Source organism: Ovis canadensis, chromosome 9 (assembly GCF_042477335.2).
Source record: "Ovis canadensis isolate MfBH-ARS-UI-01 breed Bighorn chromosome 9, ARS-UI_OviCan_v2, whole genome shotgun sequence".
Taxonomy (NCBI): domain Eukaryota; kingdom Metazoa; phylum Chordata; class Mammalia; order Artiodactyla; family Bovidae; genus Ovis; species Ovis canadensis.
In genome coordinates, this window is record NC_091253.1 from 38,675,655 (window position 1) to 38,700,697 (window position 25,043).

The 25,043-nt window shown below is 38.3% G+C and overlaps 1 protein-coding gene and 1 pseudogene across 4 annotated transcripts in view; both read left to right on the plus strand.

Moving 5' to 3' along the window:
- Positions 1-24,988, plus strand: part of TATDN1 (TatD DNase domain containing 1) — a 30,851-nt gene extending 5,863 nt beyond the window's left edge. For 2 of the 4 annotated variants that reach the window (XM_069599910.1, XM_069599911.1), the window contains exons 3-12: positions 1,478-1,527; positions 2,708-2,771; positions 3,878-4,021; positions 4,123-4,165; positions 12,304-12,389; positions 12,470-12,510; positions 17,547-17,623; positions 21,008-21,078; positions 22,110-22,236; positions 24,806-24,988. In XM_069599910.1, the coding sequence (XP_069456011.1) occupies positions 1,478-1,527; positions 2,708-2,771; positions 3,878-4,021; positions 4,123-4,165; positions 12,304-12,389; positions 12,470-12,510; positions 17,547-17,623; positions 21,008-21,078; positions 22,110-22,236; positions 24,806-24,908 (806 nt within the window). In that variant the 3' untranslated portion in view covers positions 24,909-24,988. Of the gene's footprint in view, positions 1-1,477; positions 1,528-2,707; positions 2,848-3,877; positions 4,022-4,122; positions 4,166-12,303; positions 12,390-12,469; positions 12,511-17,546; positions 17,624-21,007; positions 21,079-22,109; positions 22,237-24,805 lie in introns of all 4 variants that reach the window. The other 2 variants (XR_011258970.1, XM_069599912.2) reach the window with 2 other exon arrangements.
- On the plus strand, positions 45-24,988 carry LOC138929713 (mitochondrial import inner membrane translocase subunit Tim8 A pseudogene; annotated as a pseudogene).
- Positions 24,989-25,043: the final 55 nt, after the last annotated feature.

The window sequence follows — 25,043 nt, forward strand, 5'->3', positions numbered from 1 at the left end:
TGAGTTGCCGCGGCGTTTGTCTCCGTCCGCGGGGCGGCGCTGGGATGGATCCCTCCGCGTCGGGTATGGGCTCAGTTGACCCGCGGCTGCAGCATTTCATCGAGGTGGAGACCCAGAAGCAGCGCTTCCAGCAGCTGGTGCACCAGATGACGGAACTTTGCTGGGAGAAGTGCGTAGACAAGCCTGGACCAAAGTTGGACAGCCGGGCTGAGGCCTGTCTCGTGAACTGCGTTGAGCGCTTCATTGATACAAGCCGGTTCATCGTGAAACGACTGGAGCAGACGCAGAAATCCAAGGCAGGCTTCTCAGAAAGCCTTTCTGACTGACCTCAGCATTACCTCTTTGGAAAATAAAGGTAGTTCAAGAAATGAAGAGCAGTTGATGGGATGGTTGAAGAAGACTGTAGGGGAATTGGCTCCCACCTTCGTCACTCTTGGGACATCCTGTCCTCTCAGAATGAACAAAGACCAATGTTTGTTTGTGGGCGGGGATTTGAGAGATGTGTTTGGGGTGGTTTTTTTAATGCTAATCTTGGGACAACAACTGATAGATGAGTGGAAAACTACTAGATGAATATTATTGTATGTGGGACGATGCTTTTCTCGTAGTCCCGTTAACTGCTTCTTATAATTTTAATAGTGGAATTGCTCTATAATTTGACAGTGGGACCACATAGGTAATAATCTGTTAATTTGTTTTTTGTGTGGGTTCATTTCAGATTTCTGGGGATACCAGTGTACATCTTTGTGTCTCAGGGCAGCAGTCTGGGAAGAGTAATTTGCTGCTTAACTGTAGGCCTCCTTATCTAGTGTTTGACTGTGGGTGATGGCAAAAATGTATGGTATGTTCATACAGTACATTCCAACTTTCTGGATTATCTCCCTCCCTTATACTGTGGTTCACTTAAATATCTATATAAAGTATGGTCTCAAGCTAGGACAGGTTGCCTGAGAGTCTAGAGGCCTTTAGTTAAAGGAAGCTAGCCAGTGAACATAATTTTCATACTAAACTGCCACAAGGAAGAAGTTAACTTACCATGAATATCAGGGTCCAAAAAAATTTATAAAGATGTGCCTAAATGAGAAAGTTAAGATTTGGGCCAGTCAGAAACTAACAGCAGTATCAGGTAGAGATGCATGCCTACTGTAAATCAGTATAGTTTCCATTTACTGCTTTTTTTCATCATTGAAATAAAAGCTTCTAAATGAAAAAAAAGCAAACCATAAACCCAAACAGACTTTTCACCCTTTTGGTCAACAAAACAAGTACAGTTCACCTATTTTGCCTTATATGGGTTTCTTTTTTTTTTTAAGGTATTGCTAGGTCTTATTATATGATAAGCACTTATCAAATAGTATTGATTTGACTTTGACTTAGTAACTGTGATTTCTATGTATTCTTTTAATATAGGATAATTAAATTATAGGTAAGTGAGTTCTTATTTACCAGATTTTAATGTGGGCTTCATCTCTTGCAGATGACTTACGAGACGTAATAGAGAGAGCTGTTCAGATTGGTGTTAAAAAGGTAACATTTCATTTTTGTTATTATTTAAAAAACAACTAAATTTTGGTTGAAAATGCTGCAGATGAGAAAGAGCCAATGCTACACTTAGCATTTTGTCATAGGTATTGTCATATTAGCAAGTTAATGAAATAAAATATCAAAATATTATGTTCTCATCAGTTTAAGTGACACATACCTTGTGGGTGGTTCTTCGATGCGATCAGAAATGTAGTAAATGGCCAAGTCTTCTTGAAGTTTTTTTAAAACCCATCTGAATTACCAGGTTTTTTAAGAGGCAACTATTAGTAGATTTTATAACATAATTTAGCTTTGGTTAGAAGTAAGCAGTCATCAAAAAGATATATCTCTAATCACTGTGTTTAGCTTTTATACTGTGTGCAACATTTCAAGCAACTGAGAGAACACTAATTTTTATGGTAATTTGATAATCAGGAGAATTCCTACTACTTTTAGAGAGTTCTAAGCAAATGAATTTTAGCTCAATGTCAAATTGTTTGAATAGATATTTCTCTTTAACTGGTATTTTTTAAAGGAGCAAGCTAGCCCACACATGAGCATAGGGAATAAGATTTAAGTTCCATAAGGCTTCTCGGTAGCTCAGTGGTAAAGAATCCACCTGCCAGTGCAGCAGACAAAAGTTTGATCCCTGATCTGGGAAATCCCACATGCCGTGAAGCAGCTAAACCGCTGGTTGAGCATGTGCTTTAGAGCTGGGAGCTGCAACTACTGAGCCCACACACACCAGAGCCCATGCTCTGCAACAAGACAGTCCCCCACAATGAGAGACTCCCAGCACCAAAACCGGAGAGTAGCCCCCGCTCACCATAACTAGAAAAAAGCCCACACAGGTACAAAGACCCAGCCCAGCCAAAAATAAAAATAATGAGCCTGCACAGCTATGAAGACCCAGCCCAGCCAAAAATAAAAATAATGAATAAATAAACTATACACACACACACACACAGATTTAAGTTCCATAGTATGATATCAGAGCACTTGGTAGCTACTGCTTGTAAGTTAAATAAACCTCAGTTTTAAAAAGTGACCAGGTGAGTTCTGCAGGTTGGTGTGTGACAGTCGAAGAGAGAGAAGCATTTTGGGAAAAAAGGCAGGAAAGCATGTTTGGGAAACTTGTTGACACTCTGTTAAAGTGGACTTATTTTATTCCTTTCTGTTTCAGTTTATGATTACAGGTGGAAATCTACAAGACAGTAAAGATGCACTGCATTTGGCACAAACAAATGGTATCCTCATGTTACTTTTACCTCCCACAATGTGAATTAAGTTATTTTGAAGAAGTCTTTCTGAGAACTGCCTCAGGTACAGATACAGCAGATCATGACTGTAACAGCAGGAAGAGAGACTGATTTCAGTGGGACATGATTAAGATGAAAAAATTCAAAGTGCCCACTGTCATATCAGATGAGCCCTCTTGTATATAATAAGGATTATTTTAAGATTTCAGTCAATGAGAATTAAGTTCACTAGGCATAGAATTTAACCTCAGATATTCCTGATACAGAATTTTTGTGTGTATACTGTAATATGTTTAAGATATGAGTTGCTTTTTATTTGCTCTTTAACTTAAGCTACAAAAGATCGTTTATTAAAATATTTATCATGTAGATCAGAGACACTGTGCAAGGCCCCAGGAATGCAAGTAATAATATAGTATATAGCCCTTCATAGGCTCACCTTATAGACTAAATAAATACAGGCATATGAACATAAAGTTTCAGAGTTGATTCCTACAAGAACCCTAGTTACATAAAACACCCTCCTTTATCTGACGTTTATTTACTTAAACTTTTTGTGGTTTGTTTTTGCTGGGGAGGGGCCAGGAGCATACTTCATGTGCTTGACACTAAAGAATTAGGCATTCCATGTTATTTTTCAAAATACTGATTTATTCATTAAAAGCTGTTATTTATTGAAATCTTTGAAAATGCATACTTCAGGATTCACTGACACTTTAGTGATTAAAGTCCTAAAAACATCTTCCCAGAGACTTTTGATGTGTATAAGAATATTACCTTCCATACTTCCTTCCATACATAATATTACTTCCGTATTACCTTCCTTACTTGTTATCCACAAACAGATAGGCTTTTAAAAGTTCTCAGTTCTTCCACTCCTCTGCATGTTAAAGCAGTTTTCATATTCATGTCCAAAAATGGCATTAGTATTCCAGAAATTCTTATGTGATTAATCTAGTGCATTTCGGATAGTTTGACTAGTTTATGGGTATTGTTAAAAATGGACCAGTTGAAATTATGTGATATTTTTTCATATTAAATATAAATATGGGAAAAATACTTTGAAAATAACCCTGAGCATTGTTTTGTGCTAGATATGTTTTTCAGCACCGTTGGGTGTCATCCTACAAGATGTGATGAATTCGAGGAGAATGGCCCTGACCATTACCTGATGGAGTTGCTGAATCTTGCTGAAAGCAACAAGGGGAAAGTTGTAGCAGTAGGGGAATGTGGACTTGGTCAGTGTCAACGCACCCTGTTCGTGTGACTCAGTTTGAAAATAGCTGATTTGTTCTTTACAAATCATGAGTAATTCTTGATTCTTTTTTATCTTTTAAAGATTTTGACCGACTACAGTTTTGTTCCAAAGATACTCAGCTCAAGTAAGGAAATTTATTGTCTTTAGAAATTTTTGTAAAAACTTAGGGGTGGTTTTTTAAACAGTTTTTATCAGTTCAGAATGTAGTTAGGTTAAGCTTCAGAGTTTTTTGGTTTTTTTTCCTTTGTATATGAGAAGTTAAGCAAAACAGATTCCAAGCACACTTGTATGGAATTTGTGAGGGGTTGAAGAATGCAGTTCCCTATTGGTTTAACCATCTAATTTATTAGAAACAGGGATGATTTTTACAGGCTAGACTTTTGATTTTTGTTTGTTTGATAATAAGTGCATTCATACATGAACCATTCCAGTGAAATAAATTCAGTTGTGGGGCATATGACTTAAGAGTAAAAGATATTTTTAAAAAAGAGTATAGGGTCAATTACCAAAGTTACAAAAGCATATTTCACTCTTGTTGGGCTTTGGATATTGTGATTGGAAGTTGAGAATCCTTTTGTAGGAGCCATCTTGAGAGTGGTGTCTTCTGAGAAAACGCCAAGCTCACAAGCTTCAGAGACCTCCATAATACCATTGCCTATAGCTGTTAGTTGGAGTTCCTGTCGCCAGACTGTTGGGTTGTGTTGAAGGCTGCAAAGAAAAATTGTGTCATGGGCTTAATTTAGGACCTAGGCATTTTGTTGAGTTTCAGGTACAGTGTATTAATTATCAGATGGTAAAACAGATTGAGCTTCTGGAGGAGGCTAATTTAGGTATTCATCTATTCAGCAAATATTTATGGAGTGGTATGTGCCAGAACCTGCTGGGAACTCATAGTATACAGAACTATAAATAAGGTATAATATCTGCTCCTTGAGCATTTAAGAATAAACAGCCCTTCATCCTGCTTAGGTTCTCAAACAAGACAGAGGAGTCTGGATCAAATTCTCTCTTAAGATACTGCCTAGCTTGCTCATAATATTTAATAACCATTTTTGTCATATGATCTTGGGTTACGCCAGTGCTTGATGGCCTGAAGGGACTTTGTAAATTATGCCTGCCAGAAGTGTGCTTCCTCCTGCCCTCCCCTGCCTACACATGGCAGCCCCAGTGTGTCTGGTCCATGTGAAGTGCCTGCGGTGAGGAGCAGACTGACAGTGAGTCTGTCGTACCCTGGACTCCAGGGTCCAGAATTCCTGAAGGACCATAACCATGTGACACCATGGGATAATGTTCTATGGACCCTTCCTTTCAGGCTTCACGGTAATAGAGCCTTTCAGAGCTGTTTAGTTGGTAGCATGTTATTTGCTGTGTTTTTTCAGGGACATTGACTGATTACTGGTAGGATTACTAAATCTCTGTACCTCTCCTGAATACCATGTAGGTCAGTTCGCTTAACCTTAGAAGTTCACATATTCACACTTAAATAGAGGAACAGTTGTCTATAATAGTTTCTTAGGTTAAGCCTGCAGGTCATAATACCTCCACTTGCATGGCGGTTTTTGGTCAAGATGAGCCTCAGGAAGTGAACAGATCGTGTGGTGTGATCATCAAGGGCAGTGGCAGAGTCCCCCAAGATTCCTTGCCCATGACTTCATCCAGAGGACACCAGCTGATTCTGATACGCAGCCGAAGTGCTTTAAACCTGATTTTTGTGTGTGTTACATGAAAACACTGATAGTATCAGCTCTGCGGATACTTCACCATCATCTTAAGATCAGAACTTAAAAACTGTGTGTGTATAGCACTGCATACACATGGGCTTCTGTGGTGGGTCAGTGGTAAAGAACCCGCCTGCCAGTGCAGGAGACAAGGGTTTGAGATCTTCCCTGTGTTGGGAAGATCCCCTGGAGAAGGAAATGGCAACCCTCTCCAGCATTCTTGTCTGGGAAATCCCATGGACAGAGGAGCCTGACAGGCTACAGTCCATGGGGTCAAAAAGAGTCAGACATGACTTAGCGACTAAACAACAACATACAGTTTATGCTTCAGCACACATGCCAGTTGTCCAGGTGTTGTCCTGTAAGAGAGAGTTGAATTCCATTGGTTAAGTAAATGATTATCAAGTGTCTCCTCAGTCTGATACAAAGAAGAATAAATATGGCAAAAGCCATCACAATATTGTAATTGTCCTCCAATTAAAACATAAAAATTTTAAAAAAGACTTGGTTCTCATGCCTCTACAGACAATAGAGGACGTAAATAATTAAATTGGTTGGAAAAGCTATCAGAAAGTATGTGAACAGCAGAGGGAAGGACTCACTTTCTGGGGCAGTCAGATGGCTTTGCTAAGGTGACAGGATATGACTGAGGCCTCTTCCAGAGCAGGTAAAGCTAAGGACAAACTAAAGTACCATAGAAATTTTAAATAGATGGGCAGTTCAGTTTGAGATTTCATTTTCTTATAAAACATCAAATGACAGTTAAAAAAAAATGACACTTGTTGTAGAAACAGATACCTGTGTTATCTACCTTTGCTTCCTCTTTTCCCATAAGGTGTACCTACAGCATCACTCTGATTCTCTGCCGCATAGCACTCTGTCCTTGTTTCAACATTTCTCACACTGTAATAAGTGGGTTTGTGTTAACCCTTCCACTCCCACACCACATTAGCGTCTGAGTTCTTCAAAGGTACAGACCAAGTCTTCCTCACGTTCTAGCTCCTATGCCACCTAGCACAGTACTCTGAGCACGATGTAAATGTGCACAGAATTTTTAATAATGAGGGAGGCATCTTTTTGATTCCTATAGAGCATCATGGGTAAAAAGTTTATAATTCAGCTTTTACTGTTGAGTCTGTTGGAAGAATTTAGACTTTGGTCTGTGCTTACATATGCCAGTTGTCCATCTTACACAATTACTAGTGTGCAGTTTGTCATTGTTTTGCTTTTTAAAGTAAAAGTGTATAGTCAGGAAAATGATGTATGAGAAGAGACAAACAGAAAATAAGTTAGTATAATGGATTAGGAAGGAGGCAATACCAAAAAAAAAAAAAAACAAACAAACGTGCTATTATGCAGTAGACAAAATATCTGAAAAAACAAACCAAAAAAAGGCAATAGATAACGTAGTATTTAAGTCCTTTTGAATCAACAGATCTTTGTTTGAATCATATCTGCCTTTTGGTGTTTTCCTTTGTAAATTTCAATTTCCTCATCTTTAAAACGGGGATACTGTGCCTACCTTTCTTAACACTTAGTATGTAAAGTCCCTTGTGCTGTGCCCGACAAAGAGTCAGTACTGAATAAGTGTTAGAAATATTGCCATCCTAAAAGAAGACACTGGCTGTAGTTTTTGTTTGGGGCTTTTGAAATTTTTTTTTTAAAGAGAAGAAAAGAAAAGCAAGTAGATAAGGAAAAGGCCTGATCTAGATATGGAAAGATTAGCCTTTAAGCATACCCTGCATTTTCGGTTGCTTTGCCTGGTGCTACACTCCTTTCTTTGTTGCAGGTTAAGAGTTATGTTCATTTGAGTGGGAGGAATTTGCTTTGGGCATTTTTCTTGGGATTTTAGAATGTTGATACTGTGCAGTGGTATTTAATCAGACATCAGACAGAATTTCAAAATAATCATTTGGGGCTCTAAGGGCTGATGGCATGGAGTGTCTCACTCTCCCCTTTGGCTGAGGCAGGATTAACACTGGATTAAGGTGTACTGCTGGAATGCTTGGGTCTTTGGATTTACATCAAGCCAAATTACAGGCATTCCTTGGAGATACCAGGGGTTCAGTTCCAGACCATCACAACAAAGCAAGTCACAGGGATGTTTTAGTTTCCCAGTGCATATAAAAGCTAGGTTTATGCTGTATTGTAGTCTGTCAAGTATGTGATAGGATTATGTCTTAAAAAACAATACACAGACTTTAAAAATGCTTCATTGCTGAAAAATGCTAACCATCATCTGAGACTTCAGCCAGTCTTTTTGCTGGTAGAAGGTCTTGCCTCAGCGTTGATGGTTGTTAACTGATCAGGGTGTTAGCTGCAGCAATTTCTTAAAATAAGACAACAATGAAGTTTGCTGCATTGATTGACTCTTCCCGTCATGAATTGTTTCTCTGTAGCATGCAGTGCTGTGTGGTAGCATTATACCCACAGTAAAACCTTTCAAAATAGGAGTCAGTTCTCTCAAACTCTGCCACTGCTTTATCAAACTAAGTTTATGTCATGTCATTTCAACACTCTTCACAGCATCTTAACCAGGAATAGATTTCATCTCAAGAAACAACTTTCTTTGCTCATCCATAAGAAGCAACTTCTCATCCATTAAAGTTTTATCATAAGATTATGCAGTTCAGTCATATCTTTAGGCCCTGCTTCTAATTCTGGTTCTCTTGCTGTTTTCATCACATCTGTAGTTACTTCCTCCACTCAAATTTTAAACCCCTCAAGGCCATCTATGAGGGTTGAAATCAACTTCTTCCAAACTCCTGGTAATGTTGAGATTCTGACCTTTTCCCACGAATCATGAATGTTCTTAATGGCATCTAGAATGGTGAATCCTTTCCAGGTTTTCAGTTTATTATGGCCAGATCCATCAGAGGAATGGATGGCAGCTATAACTTTACAAAGTGTTTTTCTTAAGTAATAAGACTAGAAAGTAAAAATTACTCCTTGATCGATGAGCTGCAGAATGGATGTTGTGTTAGCAGGCATGAGAACAACATGAATCTCTTTGTACATCCCCATCAGTGCTCTGGGGTGAATGGGTGCATCGTCAGTGAGAGCATAGGCAGAGTAGATTTTTAACATAATTCTTTTTTTCTCCTTTCCCTTCCCACCCCCCGCCCACACACTGTTTTGGCCACATCATGTGGCATGAGGAACTACCCTGACCAGGGATCGAACCCATGCACCCTGCAGTGGAATCAAAGAGTCTTAACCACTGGCCCACCAGGGAGGTCCTAGCATAATTCTTAAGGGTCCTAGGATTTTGGGGTTGGTAAATGAATATTGGCTTCAACTTAAAAGTCACTAGTTGCATTAGCCCCTGACAAGATGTGTGAGTGTATCCTTTGAAGCCAGGCATTGACTTCTCTCTAGCTATGAAAGGCCTTGATGGTATCTTTTTTCAACGTAAAGCTGTTTCATCTGCATTGAAAATCTGTTGTTGAGTATAGTGACCTTTGTTAATTATCTTCACTAGATTTCTGGATACCTTGCTGCGCCTTCTACACGAACACTTGGTATTTCACTTTGCACTTTAAAAAAAAATTTATTTTTAATTGGAGGATGATTCCTTCACAATATTGTGATGGTTTCTGCCATGCATCAACATGAATGAGCCATAGATACACATATGTCCCCTCCCTCTTAAACCGCCTTTAAACCAAACTTCTTGGTTGTCTTATTTTAGAATTGCTGCAGCCACCCCAAACTTCATCTTGTACTTTTATGTTATAGAGATGGCTTCTTTTCTTAAACCTCACAAACCCAGCCTCTGCTGGCCTCAGACTTTCCTACTGCAGCTTCCTTACCTCTCTCAGCCTGCACAGAACTGAAGTTAATTTGGATCTTGCTCTGGATCAGGCTTTAGCTAAGGGGATGTTATGGCTGGTTTGATCTAATATCTAGACCACTAAAACTTTCTCCATGTCAGCAGTAAGGCTGTGTTGCTTTCTTATCATTTGTGTATTCAGGGGAATAGCACTTTTGTTTCCTTTAGGAACTTTAACTTGGCATTTACAACTTGGCTAACTGGCTCAAGAGGCCTAGCTTTTGGTCTGTCTTGGCTTTAAAAGTGCCTCCCTTGCTAATCTTAAATATTTCTAAATTTTGGTTTAAAGTGGGAGACCCGAAACACTTCTTTTATTTGAACACTCAGAGGCCATTCGTTGGATTATTAGTTGGCCTAATTTCAATGCTGTTGTGTCTCAGGGAACAGGGAGGCTCAAGGAGAGGAAGGGAGACGAGGGGACACACACTGTTGATCAGCTTTGCTGTCTGGTATGAGCAAGGTTTGTGGCACCCCAAAACTACAATTATAGTGAGATCAAAGATCACTGATCACAGATCCAATCATGAAAGTACGGTAATACAATACAGTACAGATATGATCATGAAAAAGTTTGAAATATTACAGGAATTACCAAAATGTGAGACAGAGACACAAAGTGAGCAAATGCTATTGGAAGAATGGCGCCAATAGACATGTTTCATGTGGAGTTGCCACAAACCTTCAATTTGTAAAAAAAAAAAAAAAAAAAACCAGTATCTGAGAAGCTCAATAAAACAAGATATGTCTATAATAATTACTGGTACTCTGAAGTTGAACTTTGCAAGTTCTTGTCGACCCTAAAATCAAAGAAGCAGTACTACAACCAGAAGCAAATTGAAACTTTGCTAAAAAGAGCAAATCTAACTCAAGTAAAGATTAATTCCCATTTCTGAATTTTTAAAAACCCTAAATAAAAGAAGCAGAGAAGTCTCTTAATAGATGCCACTTCCTGCCCTTTAGCTTCTGTTATTTCATTACCACTGTGGGTTGCTTTTCCTTTAAAGCCAATATGTTAAGTACCAATTATCCTCAATTTGTATTATTAGGAATGATGTTTTACCTCTTAGTTTTCTTATATAACACCTAGTTATTAGCTTGAGCACATTGACCTTTCTTTCCTCAAAGTATATAAAATCCCTGTAGGTACATGTTTGGGCATCTGTTATTTTCATAAATTGTACTTTTGCCTCGTCTGGGATAGGAAGGCTTATTTCCAAGCTGATCATTAGATTCTGTAAATCTGTGTCTTGGTTGTGTGGCTGTGTGTAGCCAGAAGCCAGATACAGAGTAAAGTTGACATAATGACTGGAGAACACTTCACTGCTGACATTTGAATTACTTTAGAGGTTATGGAAGTAATGACTAGTAGTAATTATTAAAATATTTTTTTCTTCCAAGTGTTTGTTTATGTTTCCTACACTGTGAAGTTTCAGCACTATGCTAATTAACTGAAAGTATTTTTACTTATTCTAGTCCAGCAGAATCTGAAACAAAAAACAAAAAAATGATGGATAATACATAGACCACCAACTTTAGGATGACTGTTTCTTTGAGAAGTACATTTCTATTTCTGATTTTAAAACTGAAGACTGTCAAGAGTTTTACAAAGGAGGTGCTCTAGGAAAATAGTTGTCTGGCATTTCCAGGAGATGGGATATAGGAAAACACAGCAAAGGAGATTTAAGTTAAATAGAAAAATTGTTCTTCCAAGCACCTTAATAAAAGCTAAACCCTTGTCTGTAACTCCTGGTTTAGCTTAAATTGCACGACCATTAATGAAACCAAGAGAGACCACCACTGAAATGAAAGGGGACCAGAGCTTCCAGCCTGTCATGCCTGCAATACTGTCATCATATGCTGGGAACAGGAAGAGGCTTCTTGAAAGCCTCCTGTGTTGTTGTGATCTTAGACAAGGCCTTATACCCTCTCTGACATCAGCTCTTTCCTATTCTAGGGTTACTTTGAGGATTATAATGGTATGAGGCGCTTGAAAAACTTTTTTCTAAAGTCCTCTAAAATGTTCAGGACTGCCACTTCATGTAGTTTTCATTTTTCTTAAAAAGAATATTTCAGTTTTTATGTTCATTTGTTTAATAAATCCTCTGCCTTGTTTTTTCAGGGACTCCTTTTTGCTCAGTGGCAGTAACTTCTTGTATAACAGCACATGAAAACCACTGAGTGTAATGCCTGGCTTCTCCCTGGGGTGAACTGATTCCCACTGGAGGTGATCAGCCAGCTTTGGGGACAAGGGGCTGGCCGTGTCTCTTCTGCCACCAACACCTGCTTTGGGGAAGGGATCCATGGGTATTAGGAGGGTGTCCACTTCATTTGTTGGGATTTAGTCAGAAAGCTAGTAAAAAGTAATTATTTGGGAAAACAGTCCCCATCACTGTATACTTAAACCTTATATAGCTCTTTACTTCCAGCAATGAGATGGTAAAGAACTACCTAATTACCTGGCAGTTATAATGGAAAAACTAACAGACATTTCTGAAAATAATTGTGTAATCCCAGAAAATCAAGTAACCCTTTAGGGAGTCTTTATAAAAGCCTTTGGGTAGGTCTGATGTATTTTAAATGCCTGAATTCACTATTTCTGTTCTATAATTTCTAGAGAATAAAAGTCCTTTAACTTAAAAATCATTTGACAATTATCTTTCTCATGCTAAAATAAAATTCTTAGGAAAAAAAAATTTTTTTTGCATTATGCAGGTATTTTGAAAAACAGTTTGAACTGTCAGAACAAACGAAATTACCCATGTTTCTTCATTGTCGGAACTCACATGCTGAATTTTTGGGTGAGCTAAAGCTAATATCATGTAAGAATTTGCAGAAATCACGCTATTTGCTAAAAGTTGTTTCTGTTTTAAATTCACAGACATAATGAGAAGAAATAGAGATCGGTGTGTAGGTGGAGTGGTAAGTATAGAAATTACTTTTAATAAATGATTCACAAAAGCGCCTTGGTTATTAAGGTTGGCCACTATAAAGTAATGTAGATGTCAGCAATACAGTTACTAAGGTTCTGCTCTCTCTCAAATTAATTGAGTGCATGTAAATTTACTGTTGAATCTATGGACCAGATAAGGTGTAAATATAAACCAGACTGTTTTAGTTGCATTTACTTTGTTCAGAGTCCAAGAATGAGTACAGAATTCTGTTCACAAGAAAATCCCATGAATTCAGTTCTACACCTTGTAATAGTCTGTGTGATCTTTTTCTCGGCTTCTTCCCTCAGCCATTCTTCAGTGTTTTTCCATTTAAATTTTGAGCAAAATATAAATTTAATAATATTTTAAAATATTTTAGTACTGTTTTCAGCTTTGCAGTAATTTCTTGTAACTGTATTTGTTTGTTATTGTCACTCTGATTAGAGACATTCTCATTTCTGTAGTTTGCATCTGTGAGCTGTGGTCATTCAGTTCCATAAATATTATCTTACCCTTAGCTCGGATATCCATAGCAGTGATTTTTTGTTTTGAATCATAGACTCCTTTGAAAATTGCCTCAGAGAAATGCTCATCTGTACAATTTTCACATAGAATTTTAGGGGAGACTCACCGATCTCTAGCAAAGCTGTTATCCAGGTGTATGAAATCCCATAGTTATACTGTGCCAGAGAAGGAGGTGGAGCTGGCAAGGAGCGCATACTGTATGCCCACATTGCATTGCTTTGATAGTTTTGTGTATATTTTCTCAAGATTTTAGCCTCTGCTTCCTAGTTCATACTACTAGTGATATGCGCGTTTTCTGCACTGCTCTGGTGTTACCATCCTGCGTTTTCATCGGTCCTTTCAGTCAGTCAGTTCACTCACTCAGTCGTGTCCAGGACTGCAGCACGCCAGGCATCCCTGTCCATCACCAACTCCCAGAGCTTGCTCAGATTCATGTCCATTGAGTTGGTGATGCCATCAAGCCATCTCATCCTCTGTTGTCCCCTTCTCCTGCCTTCAATCTTTCCCAGCATCAGGGTCTTTTCCAGTGAGTCAGTTCTTTGCATCAGGTGGCCAAAGTATTGGAGTTTCAGCTTCAACATCAGTCTTCCCAGTGAATATTCAGGACTGATTTCCTTTAGGATTGACTAGTTTGATCTCCTTGCAGTCCAAGGGATTCTCAAGAGTGTTCTCCAACATCATGGTTCAGTGCTCAGTTTTCTTTATGATCCAAATTTCACATCCATACACAACTATTGGAAAAATGATAGCTTTGAGTAGTTGGACCTTTGTCGACAAAGTAATATGTCTGTTTTTGAATATGCTGTCTATGTTTGTCATAGCTTTTCTTCCAAATGCAAGCGTCTTTTAATTTCATGGCTGCAGTCACCATCTGCAGTGATTTTGGAGCCCCAAAAAATAAAGTCTGTCATTTTTTCCATTGTTTCCCCATCTATTTGCCATGAAGTAATGGGACCGGATGGTGTGATCTTAGTTTTTGAAAGTTGAGTTTTAAACCAGCTTTTTCACTCTCTGCTTTCACTTTCATCAAGAGGCTCTTTAGTTCTTCACTTTCTGCCATAAGGGTGGTGTCATCTGCATATTTGAGATTATTGATATTTCTCCCGGCAATCTTGATTCCAGTTGTGTTACATCCAGCCTGGCATTTTGCATGATGTACTCTCCACGTATGTTAAATAAGCAGGGTGACAGTATACAGCCTTGACGTACTCCTTTCCCAATTTGGAACCAGTCTGTTGTTCTATGTTCTAACTGTTGCTTCTTGAACTGCCTACAGATTTCTCAGGAGGCAGGTAAGGTGGTCTGGTATTCCCATCTCTTTAAGAATTTTCCACAGTCTGTCGTGATCCACAAAGTCAGAGGCTTTGGTGTAGTCAATAAAGCAGATGTTTTCTGGAACTCTTGCTTTTTCTGTGATTCAGCAGATATTGGCAATTTGATCTCTGCTTCCTCTGCCTTTTCTCAATCCAGCTTGAACACCTGGAAATTCTTGGTTCACATATTGCTGAAGCCTGGCTTGGAGAATTTTGAGCATTACTTTGCTAGCGTGTGAGATGAGTGCAATCATGAGGTAGTTTGACCATTCTTTGGCATTGCCTTTCTTCAGGATTGGAATGAAAACTGACCATTTCCAGTCCTGTGGCACCGCTTTTTCCAAATTTGCTGGCATATTGAGTGCAGTACTTTCACAGCATCATCTTTTAGGATTTGAAATACCTCAGCTGCAATTCCATCACCTCCACTAGCTCTGTTCATAGTGATGCTTCCTAAGGCCCACTTGACTTTGGACTCTAGGATGTCTGGCTCTACATGAGTGATCACACTGTTGTGGTTATCTGGGTCATTAAGATCTTTTCTCTATAGTTCTTCTGTGTATTCTTGCCACCGCTTCTTAATATCTTCTGCTTCTGTTAGATCCATACAGTTTTTTGTCCTTTATTGTGCCCATTTTTGCATAAAATGTTCCCCTGGTATCTGATTTTCTTGAAGAGATCTCTAGTCTTTGCCATTCTATTGTTTTGCTCTGTTTCTTTGCACTGATCATGTAGGAAGGCTTCATCGTCTCTCCTTGCTATTATTTGGAACTCTGCATTCAGATGGGTATGTCTTTCCTTTTCTTCTTTGCCTTTTGCCTTCTCTTCTTAGCTATTTGTAAGGCCTCCTCAGCTATTTGTAAGACTTCCATTTTGCCTTTTTGCATTCCTTTTTCTTGGAGATGGTCTTGATCACTGTCTCCTGTACAGTGTCACAAACCTCCGTCCATAGTTCTTTAGGCACTCTAACAGATTGAATCCCTTGAATCTATTTGTGACTTCCACTGTATAATCATAAGGGATTTGATTTAGGTCATACCTGAATGGTCTAGTGGTTTTCCCTACTTTCTTCAGTTAAGTCTGAATTTGGCAATAAGGAGTTCATGATCTGAGCCACAGTCAGCTCCTGGTCTTGTTTTTGCTGACTGTATAGAGCGTCTCCATCTTCGGCTGCAAAGAATATAATCAGTCTGATTTTGGTGTTGACCATCTGGTGATGTCCATGTGTAGTCATCTCTTGTGTTGTTGGAAAAGGGTGTCTGCTATGACCCATGCGTTCTCTTGGCAAAACTGTTAGCTTTTGCCCTGCTTCATTTTGTACTCCGAGGCCAAACTTGCTTGTTACTCCAGATATCTCTTCAGTTCCTACTTTTGCATTCCAGTCCCCTGTAATGAAAATGATATCTTTTTTTGATGTTAGTTCTAGAAGGTCTTGTAGGTCTTCATGGAACCATTTAACTTCAGCTTCTTCAGCATTAGTGGTTGGAGCATAGACTTGGATTACTGTGGTATTGAATGGTTTGCCTTGGAAACGAATAGAGATCATTCTTTCGAGAGTGCATCCAAGTGCAGCATTTCGGACGCTTTTGTTGACTGTGAGGGCTACTCCATTTCTTCTAAGGGATTCTTGCCCACAGTAGTAGATACAATGGGTCATTAGTTCACTGATTCCTAAAATGTCGATGTTCCACTCTTACCATGTCCTGTACTTTATACAGATGCCATCATCTGTACTTTTACTGATGCTATAATTTGTCCTTTAGAAGCTGTCCTTGGGAATTGAGGCTTTCATTAATGCCCTTAAGATTATTAATGTCACTTAACAACCTTCAGGCTCTACCTCTCAGACCATTTTATTTATAAATAGAATTTATTTGGATGATTTCATAATATAGTTGGATACCCAGGTGGTACAGTGGTAAAGAATCTGCCTGCAATGCAGGAGACATGGATTTGATCCTGGGTCAGGAAGATCCCCTGGAGAAGGAAATGGCAACCCACTCTGGTATTCTTTCCTGGGAAATCCCATGGACAGAGGAGCCTGATAGAATACAGTCCGTGGGGTCATAAAAGAGTCAGACACAACTTAGTGACTAAACAGCAACAATAATACAGTTGACCTTTGAACAGTGTGGTGGTGGTTAGGGGCACTGACCCTGTGTGCCTCGGCCAGTCAGGCCTGTGTATGTGCATCGCCCTCATGGTTCTGCATCTGCAGATTAAACCAACAAAGGATCATGTGGTACTGTAGTATTTACCGTTGAAAAAAACCAGATGTAATTGGACCTTCTCAGTTCAGGCCTGTGTTGTTAAAGGGTCAGCTGTAGTTTAAAAAAGTTAAAGGCAACAACAATTCCAACCTGTTTGACCTTTATTAAAAAAATTTCCAAATAAAGAACTAATTTTCTACAATGGTTTATGAGGGTTGTATCTCAAATTATCTTGGTGCTATCAGAAGCTGTTTGTTTCTAGTCAGCTGGAAATGCTGAGAGGTAGAACCAACCCTTTTGAACAGCTGTGTTTTCTTTATTTTTGAGAAACACATTATCCACAGTGTGTTCAGACTCTAGATTTTGTATTAACATGACATCACTTGTTCAGTGTTTAGAGGAGTCATTTCATATATTGTTTTGATTACACAAATAACAAATATATCAAAAGTGTGAAACTTTTTGCTTTAACCCCTTTATTTTTGAAGGAGAAAAAGACCATCTTAATGCATTTTGCTTGCTGAGCTGATACAGACTATGTAACAATTTACAATTTAATGATGTTCTTACAATCTCTTTATAGATCTTAAAGTTTGTCTCTTAATTCTCTTAGGGAAGAAAGTATCCTCTAACAGAAAAGTGAACATCTAAAATTTTAAACAGTTGTGTACATATCCCCTGTTCCTTATGCCTTGCCTAGAATGTGGCTCCCTCTAGTCCCCTTCCTAGAGGTACAGAGACCTCAGCACAGCCACAGACAAATTTTAGGCAACCTTCTCCTTTCCTCAGCACATTGGACACGACAGGTTATAATTGTGCAGTTTGATTTGAAAATAAAAACTGTAGTGGCCACCTTTGAAATCCCATTTTGTAAATATCCATATTGCATTTATATTTTTATTTAGAAAGCCTTATTAAGGTTATTTAGAATTTTAAAGAAAAAGTATTATAATAAAATTGTACCTTCATGTCCTTAGGTGCATTCATTTGATGGTACCAAGGAAGCAGCAGCTGCTTTGATGGACTTGGGTCTCTATATAGGGTTTAATGGTTGGTAGGTCCTTAAGTGCTTTTATTTTTTTTTTAACTTTTATATTAAGCAGATTCCTTACATTGTGTTACAGTGAAATGCTGATAAAGATTTAAATGTTTTATTAAAACTTGTGTGTTGGATTGATCTTGGTCTGTGCATTTTAGTAATAAATGTAAGAAATTAAATAGTATGTTACTATTCCAAATTAAAGATCAAAAATTATAAACTGCTGTCCTGTGTTCCAGTGATGGAAGACAATTTTCTGCTGAGGTCAGCAGCTAGCTTTCTCTAGCAATGCAGTTTATTTTCGGATCATTTTATCCCTTTAAAACATGTATGTGTTCCCAGCATTGCATATACATATACATAAGTGATATCCATCTGAGGGAAAGGTCACACTATGACAGTCGTCTTCCGTCTCTGTAGGCCAAGAAATGGAGGCAGAGAAGTTAGGATACAGGTGTAAAGTTACTCAGTGTGAGAACTTTATGCTCTTCCTCACTCTGTGACCTTCCTGCTTTTATATACACTTAAACCTCAGGCACCCAGTCCAGTCCACTAGCATGCTGGGTCCCTGGGCTCAGTTTCTTCCAAATGAGTTTTTTAATTTGGCGAGTTTTTACCAGTGTCTTTTCTCAGGATATCAGTGTAGCTCAGTAAATAAATTGCGAAATAGTAAGACTTCCTTCCCCTCTTCAGTGTTTTAGTTCATTTTTTTTTTACTAAATTCCATTTTTGAGAATAGAAACATGAAATTATTTGCTCTAGAATTAAGACCTAAGTAAATGTCCTAGATGCTTCTTTTATATTTTAATCAATGATTTAATTAATTATATAGTACATTACAGGTGGCTCAGTAGTAAAGAATCCTGCTGCTAAGCAGGAGATAAGGGTTTGATCCCTGGGTCAGAAAGATGCCCTGGAGAAGGGAGTGGCAACCCATTCCAGTATTCTTGCCAGAAAAATCCCATGGACAGAGGAGCCTGGCAGGCTACAGTCCATGGTGTCGCAGGGTCAGACACAACAGCAGCAGCAGCACCCTTAAATGAAATTGTGGGTCAACATGCCCAGTTCTGGCCTGTCCCACAAGGAGCTTCCAGGAACAATCTCCATTCAGAGAGCTGGCAGTAAAATAGTCCTATTTACACAAGAGCAGAGGAAACCCAGCATGGGCAACCCAGGCTTCCTTAAACATAACCAGGGGACCGTCAGATAAATGAGGTGAACCAGCAGAAAGAAAGAGACCTAGATAAACAGAAAAATTAACATTAGAGGAAACTATTTAGGGAAAGGCACTTTAAAAGAGATCCTGTAAAGATTTGAGGTGTTGCATCTATAAAATATGAACAGAATGCTACAGGAAAAATACAAGAGCTTCTTAAAGATTAAAAAAACTTGAAAACTTTAATTTTTGAAAAAGATTAAAAATTAATAGCACCACTGGAGGAAGCTAGGGAATCTACACACTTAAAAGATTTTTTTATTTACCTCTACCACTGAGTACCTAGTAGACAGAAATTTTCTCTTTATACAGGTATTCTAGCTAATAAATGACAGGCTGATGGAATTATAGTATCATCGTTTTGCAACTCCTTATGAACTAATCAGTCTAGGCATTGGGCATCCACATCTGACTTAAAGGACAACTAGATATTATGTGCTTCTGGACAGAAGATCATACATACTACCACCTATGAAAATCTTGCAAAAAAAATAAAATTCAACTTGAATCCGGTCAAGATTCTGGATTGCACTTTAGAGCTCCTTGAAGAAATGCAGAGGATGCAGGACCCTGCTAAAAGACAATGCACAGATGAAATCAGGACGGGGAGATTTTCAGGGCAAATAACTGGATGTCTTCAACATATTTTATGGGGATAAAAGAGATGCAGGATAACTTAATAGGTTAAGAAATTTAGAACACTGATGACCAGCTATAATATTTGTCCCTCATTTGAACCCTAGGTCAAACAAAAGGAGTAGGTATGACAATTTGAATACTAGATTTTCTTATACGTATTTTTTTTTTAAAAGTCCTTATGCTTAGAGATGTGTTAAAATGTTGAATCCATACTACATTTGGACTTTCCTTATTAGTAGGGATAAGTGGATGCACAAGATCAATCAGGAATTGATAATTGATGGGGCTAGATAGTAAGTACAGGCAGAGTTCTATATATTCTAGTTGTGTATCTATTTGAAACTCCATAAATAGTTATAACAGGTCTTGAAATAAAAAGTGCAACATACAGTATTCGTCATCATCACATTATATAGCAAACCTTCCCAAAACTCATTGGCATATTACGTTAAACTTTAATACTCATGGGTCTGAATCAGGTGAGGTTTAATTGATAATGTGAGCTCTCTGCCACAGGGTACATGTTGGGTTCAGATCTTCACCCTGTGTTTTCATTCTGGACGCCTAGGCACCTAGGTAACAGCTACTTAGTCCATATTAATCTCAGAAGATCCTGAGTGCCACTGTAAATCACAAAAGTGCATTCCAAGCCTCTGGCTGTTATCATCCTGTTGGTCAAAGCAAGTCTTGAGGTCATGGCCAGATTCAGGTTCCTTCTTCCTAAGAAATCATGGCAAAGGTCCAGATACATAATTCTGTCAGAGAGAGAACTGGGACCAATATCCAGTCTGTCTCAGAGTCAGAAAAATTAACCCCCCAGAAAAAGAGGTATGAAAGAAGCAGGGCCTAGGAGACCAATTCAGGAGTCCTAAACTTAACTAAAGAAAGCCCCACAGGGAAGAAAGAAAATGAAAGAGGAAACGTTTTTCCATATTTTCCCTGAGTTAGGCATGGGGGAAAATCTAAATCAGAAGGTTCCAACTGCCTAAATGGATGAAAAAGTTTCGTGCCTGAACACATTATCAAGTTTCAGAATGTCTAGAGTAATGGAAGATCATACAAGTTTCCAGATTTGGGAGGGTGAGGAATGAGGGGTGCAGTGAAAATCTTTAAAAGATTAACATAGACGGTTATAGAAAGTTAGAGAAAGTTATTGGATAATCAACTGATAAACAAAAAATTTCATCCCTCCCCCACTCCCCCACCCCAAAAGAGTTCATCCCCCGGAGTAAGATCTGCTTGGAACAGATCTTAATCTGGATTCTATAAGGACAGGATGTGCAAACACTTTTCTAAAGTACACTTCCATTGTAGCCAACCAAAGTTTTCCTTCAGGATTTTGGGTTAGTTTTATAATCTGTTTTAGACAAGTTTATAGTCTGAGTGAACTCCGGGAGTTGGTGATGAACAGGGAGGCCTGGTGTGCTGTAATTCATGGGGTCGTAAAGAGTTGGACATGACTGAGCGACTGAACTGAACTGATAGTATGAAAAAGTTGTTATTCATTAAATACACTTACATATGAGTAACTTTTCTTTTTAAAGCTCACTGAAAACTGAAGCTAATTTAGAAGTTCTAAAGTCAATACCTAGTGAAAAATTAATGATTGAGACTGGTAAGTATGCTTTTAGAACTTAATTTTCGTATTAAACCATACCCCCAAGAGTTAGAGAAAAGTAATAACAAATATTTTATTTTGAAAAGCATGCTCAAACCTCAGCAGTTGTCAGAAAGTCTTTGGGGAGTTGTAATGGAAAAATATTCATGCAAGCGATTTTTTCAATTTAGAAGCTTGACTAAGCCTAAGCATTTAAAAATGAAATGTGAGATTATGTGGTAACTAAGGAGGTATTTTATTAAACAAGAATGAGTTCAAAAACTATTTGAGTTTTTTTATACAATGGCTTAATTGTACAATACTTTTAAAGTAATTCAAACATTTAAATCAAATTGGGTTTAAGAATTTTAGAGATTAATCTGTTGCCTCAAAATACAAAGTTCAGAGCTAAAAATTCTGTCTATAGCCTGAACTTGAGGTTCTTCTTATACACATGAAGTTTTTAAATAAAGTCAAGACAGTCATTCTGAAGAAATCAGGAATATTTCCTTAGGGAAGTTATGAAAATTATTAATGGTTGTAAAATGTGTATTTTAATTCTTTATTAGAGAGTTGGGTAAGTAAATAATCCCAGTATTCAAAGCACAGCTGGGGACTTCCCTGGCAGTCCAGTGGTTTAAGACTCCATGCTTCCAGTGCAAGGGGCATGGGTTTGATCCCTGGTCAGGGAACTAAGATCCTGCATGTCACATTGTGCAGCCAAAAAAAAAAAAAAAAAAAGCCACTGTTTTACATTCAGTGGAGGCAAAAAAAGTTTTAACTTAAACGTTTTCATGTTACTACTGTATTTTGTTTTAGCTTTAGATCATTTTTTTTAAAGCATATTGTTAGTGGGGGAAAAGAGGAACTAAAGGTTTTAAAATAATTTGTACAGTTCAAGATTTTATCTTGTACTTAAAGCTGTTTTCTGTTGCCTTTTACCATTTAAGCTGAATCATGGCTTATATAATAGTTTGATAATATTCACTAAAAAACATACAATTTAAAAAGGTAAATATCTTTGAGAATCTTTCCTTGCTTACCTTTAGATGCACCTTGGTGTGGAGTCAAAAGTACACATGCTGGATCAAAATATATAAAAACTTCATTTCCTACCAAAAAAAAGTGGGAAAACGGGCACTGTTTGAAAGACAGAAATGAACCCTGCCACATAATGTAAGTATCTTGTTTTCATGGCCTTCAGAATATTAAAGTCAATCACCAATATTGTTTACAAAATGAATTCAAGGGACAGAATTAAAGTTGGGTGAAATCCAAATGAAGTTATCAAAGACCATTTTAATGCAGTGACTTGGAGGAATTTGTATCAGCTTTTTTTTTTTAATACCCTCTCAACCCAAAGTGGTTTTATTATAGCAGTAAGAACTTTAAGTGATTCTGGTCATTTGTCATTTTGTAGGGAGGGGGAAAGCTCTTAAAGCTGTCCATAGATAGAATCACCTTACCTGGCTTAAGTTCAGTTATCTTGCAGGTTTCCTGCTGATGGTTATACAATCTTAGCAGGAAACCCAAATGATTTCACGCTTGAATAAACCTAAGAAATAACACTGTTCTTTAAGCCTCTGAAAGTGAAAGCGAAAGTGAAGTTGCTCGGTTGCATCCGACTCTTTGCGACCCCATGGACTGTAGCCTATCAGGCTCCTCCATCCATGGGCTTTTCCAGGCAAAAGTGCTGGAGTGGGGTGCCATTTCTTTCTCCAGGGATCTTCCCAACCCAGGAATCAAACCCAGGCCTCCCACATTGCAGGCAGACGCTTTACCGTCTGAGCCACCAGGGAAGCCCTGAACAAAAGGATTTCCTTTTTCCAACTGAAAAAAAAGTACAGAACTTTATAGAATTTTATTTCCTTGGGAAAAGAAACATTTGCAAACTGAAAAATATTAGACTATATTTCAGAAATAAACTTGCCTCTGGTCTAATGCTAAATACTAATTACTAATAAAGCATCTATTAACAGTTTTATGTTTTAATTATTTGAATAGAGTCCCCCCACCCCCCTGCCACACACACACACACACACACACACAAACACACACACACTTTAGATTGTACATTCCATGAAATACATTCTGGAGCTCTTGTCAAGTATCAGGGGAGATACAGGTTACTGAGGCCACATGAAAAAATGAAGACCGTTCCCATCCTCACCCGACCAGATAAGTAGGTACCACTGTGCCAGGCACTTTGGGTAAGGCATTAAACAAGTCTGACAAAGATCCTCCTGGAGCAAACAAGCAGACAGTAAGTATAATCGAAGACAGCAGTGCTGTTATAGGGGTAGGAACATACACAGGACAGAGCAGCTGCCTGCCCTGTGGGGAAATAGAGTGCTTAACTCAAGTGGCATTTCACCTGTTTACTAAGCTGGACTGCGAGTTAGACCAGACCGAGATAAACACACACCTTGAGCAAAGGCAGGCTGGGAAGAGCTGGGGACTGTGACCGCAGTGTGGCAGAAAGTAGGATGCTCAGTAAGTGATAGGGAGGATAGGCCAGAGAGCGTGGCCCGTGTGCCACCATCTGTGGTTTAGGTTTTACCAGGACCCAGAGGATTTTAAGCAGGAAAGCTATTGAACTGGTATCAATCAATCCGTGTGGAGAAAAGACTAGAAGGGAGACTGGTGGCAGGAATCATACTGATTTCTCAGTATTATGTATTAATTTCCAATTCCAAGTAGTTAATAGAAGAAAACTCTGTAATTTGCTAAGAAAACTGGGTCTTTAGTGTCACTTTAAATGGTAATAGATTTACTTTTAGCATACTTTGTCAGATAAAAATTTCATAGTCACTTCATTTCGTATATGTTAAACAAAGCATTTGTCACTATTATAGAACTTAAAAGTTCCGGTTAATCTCTAATCTCTGTCTCTGATTCCTCTAGGTGTTCATATTTTAAAAACCCATAAAGGGAAACAAAAAGCTTAAGACAAAGAATATTTAAATGTTTAATTCAACTGAATTTTCTAATTCATGCATAAGAAATATTCTGTCTACATGCAAAGCTAGAAAACACTACTGATAATTACCATCGTTCTAGGCAAAGAAAGTGGAAGACTGGCACCTTTCTGTTGCGGGGCAAAACCTACAGGAAGAGAAAGTGCCCCTCTCCCCACCCCCCACGCCCGTAACCACACACTTCCAAGTGACACGTTCTTCACTTCCTCTGCTGTCACTGTGCTGGTGATGATGCGGCAGTTCGTTGCTGCCCTTGACAACTAGTTCTCTAAGCAATGGCTTTCAAACTCTGACTGCTATCCCCACAATACCACACTGTGTGACTTGGTACATATTTGCATATATAAATATAACCTGAACAAAAATGGAACTATCCCTTGCAAATGTACTTTTAATTTTTTAAAAGTTCATCATGACCCACTAATGTGTAATGAGCCCCAATTTAAAAGGACTCTTCATTTCCACTGGCCAGTTCCACAACTGTGGGACACATAATATGGGCTGGCTTTATAATTTACTTGAACCTGGTTCCTGGCTCTAGTTAATGCAAGATTGTCCCAGAAATTTCTCTCTAATTGCTTTGTTTTAAATATCCTAGCAGGTAAACTTTTCTGTGAACACTGCTGAAAACTTTAATATATACTGTTGGTAGGCTTTTTATGCTAAAGATGCTAAAACTGTCTTTTCATTTATGTGGAAAAAGATAAATATCTTGAAAACACAGTATGTACTTAGAAGTTTAACCATCTATTTTTGTTTTGTTTCAGTCAAATACTGGAGATAATGTCAGCAGTAAGAGATGAAGATCCACTGGAACTAGCCAATACACTATATAACAACACTATTAAAGTATTTTTTCCTGATATGTAATTGATATGTATCTCCCATTTTCCCACCATGTATATAAAATTTCATGATTCAATAAAGGAATTCGCTGGAAGTTGTCTAAAGAGGTATCATATCACTGCATACCACCCATGAAGTCAGATCAGAATTTTTTAAAAT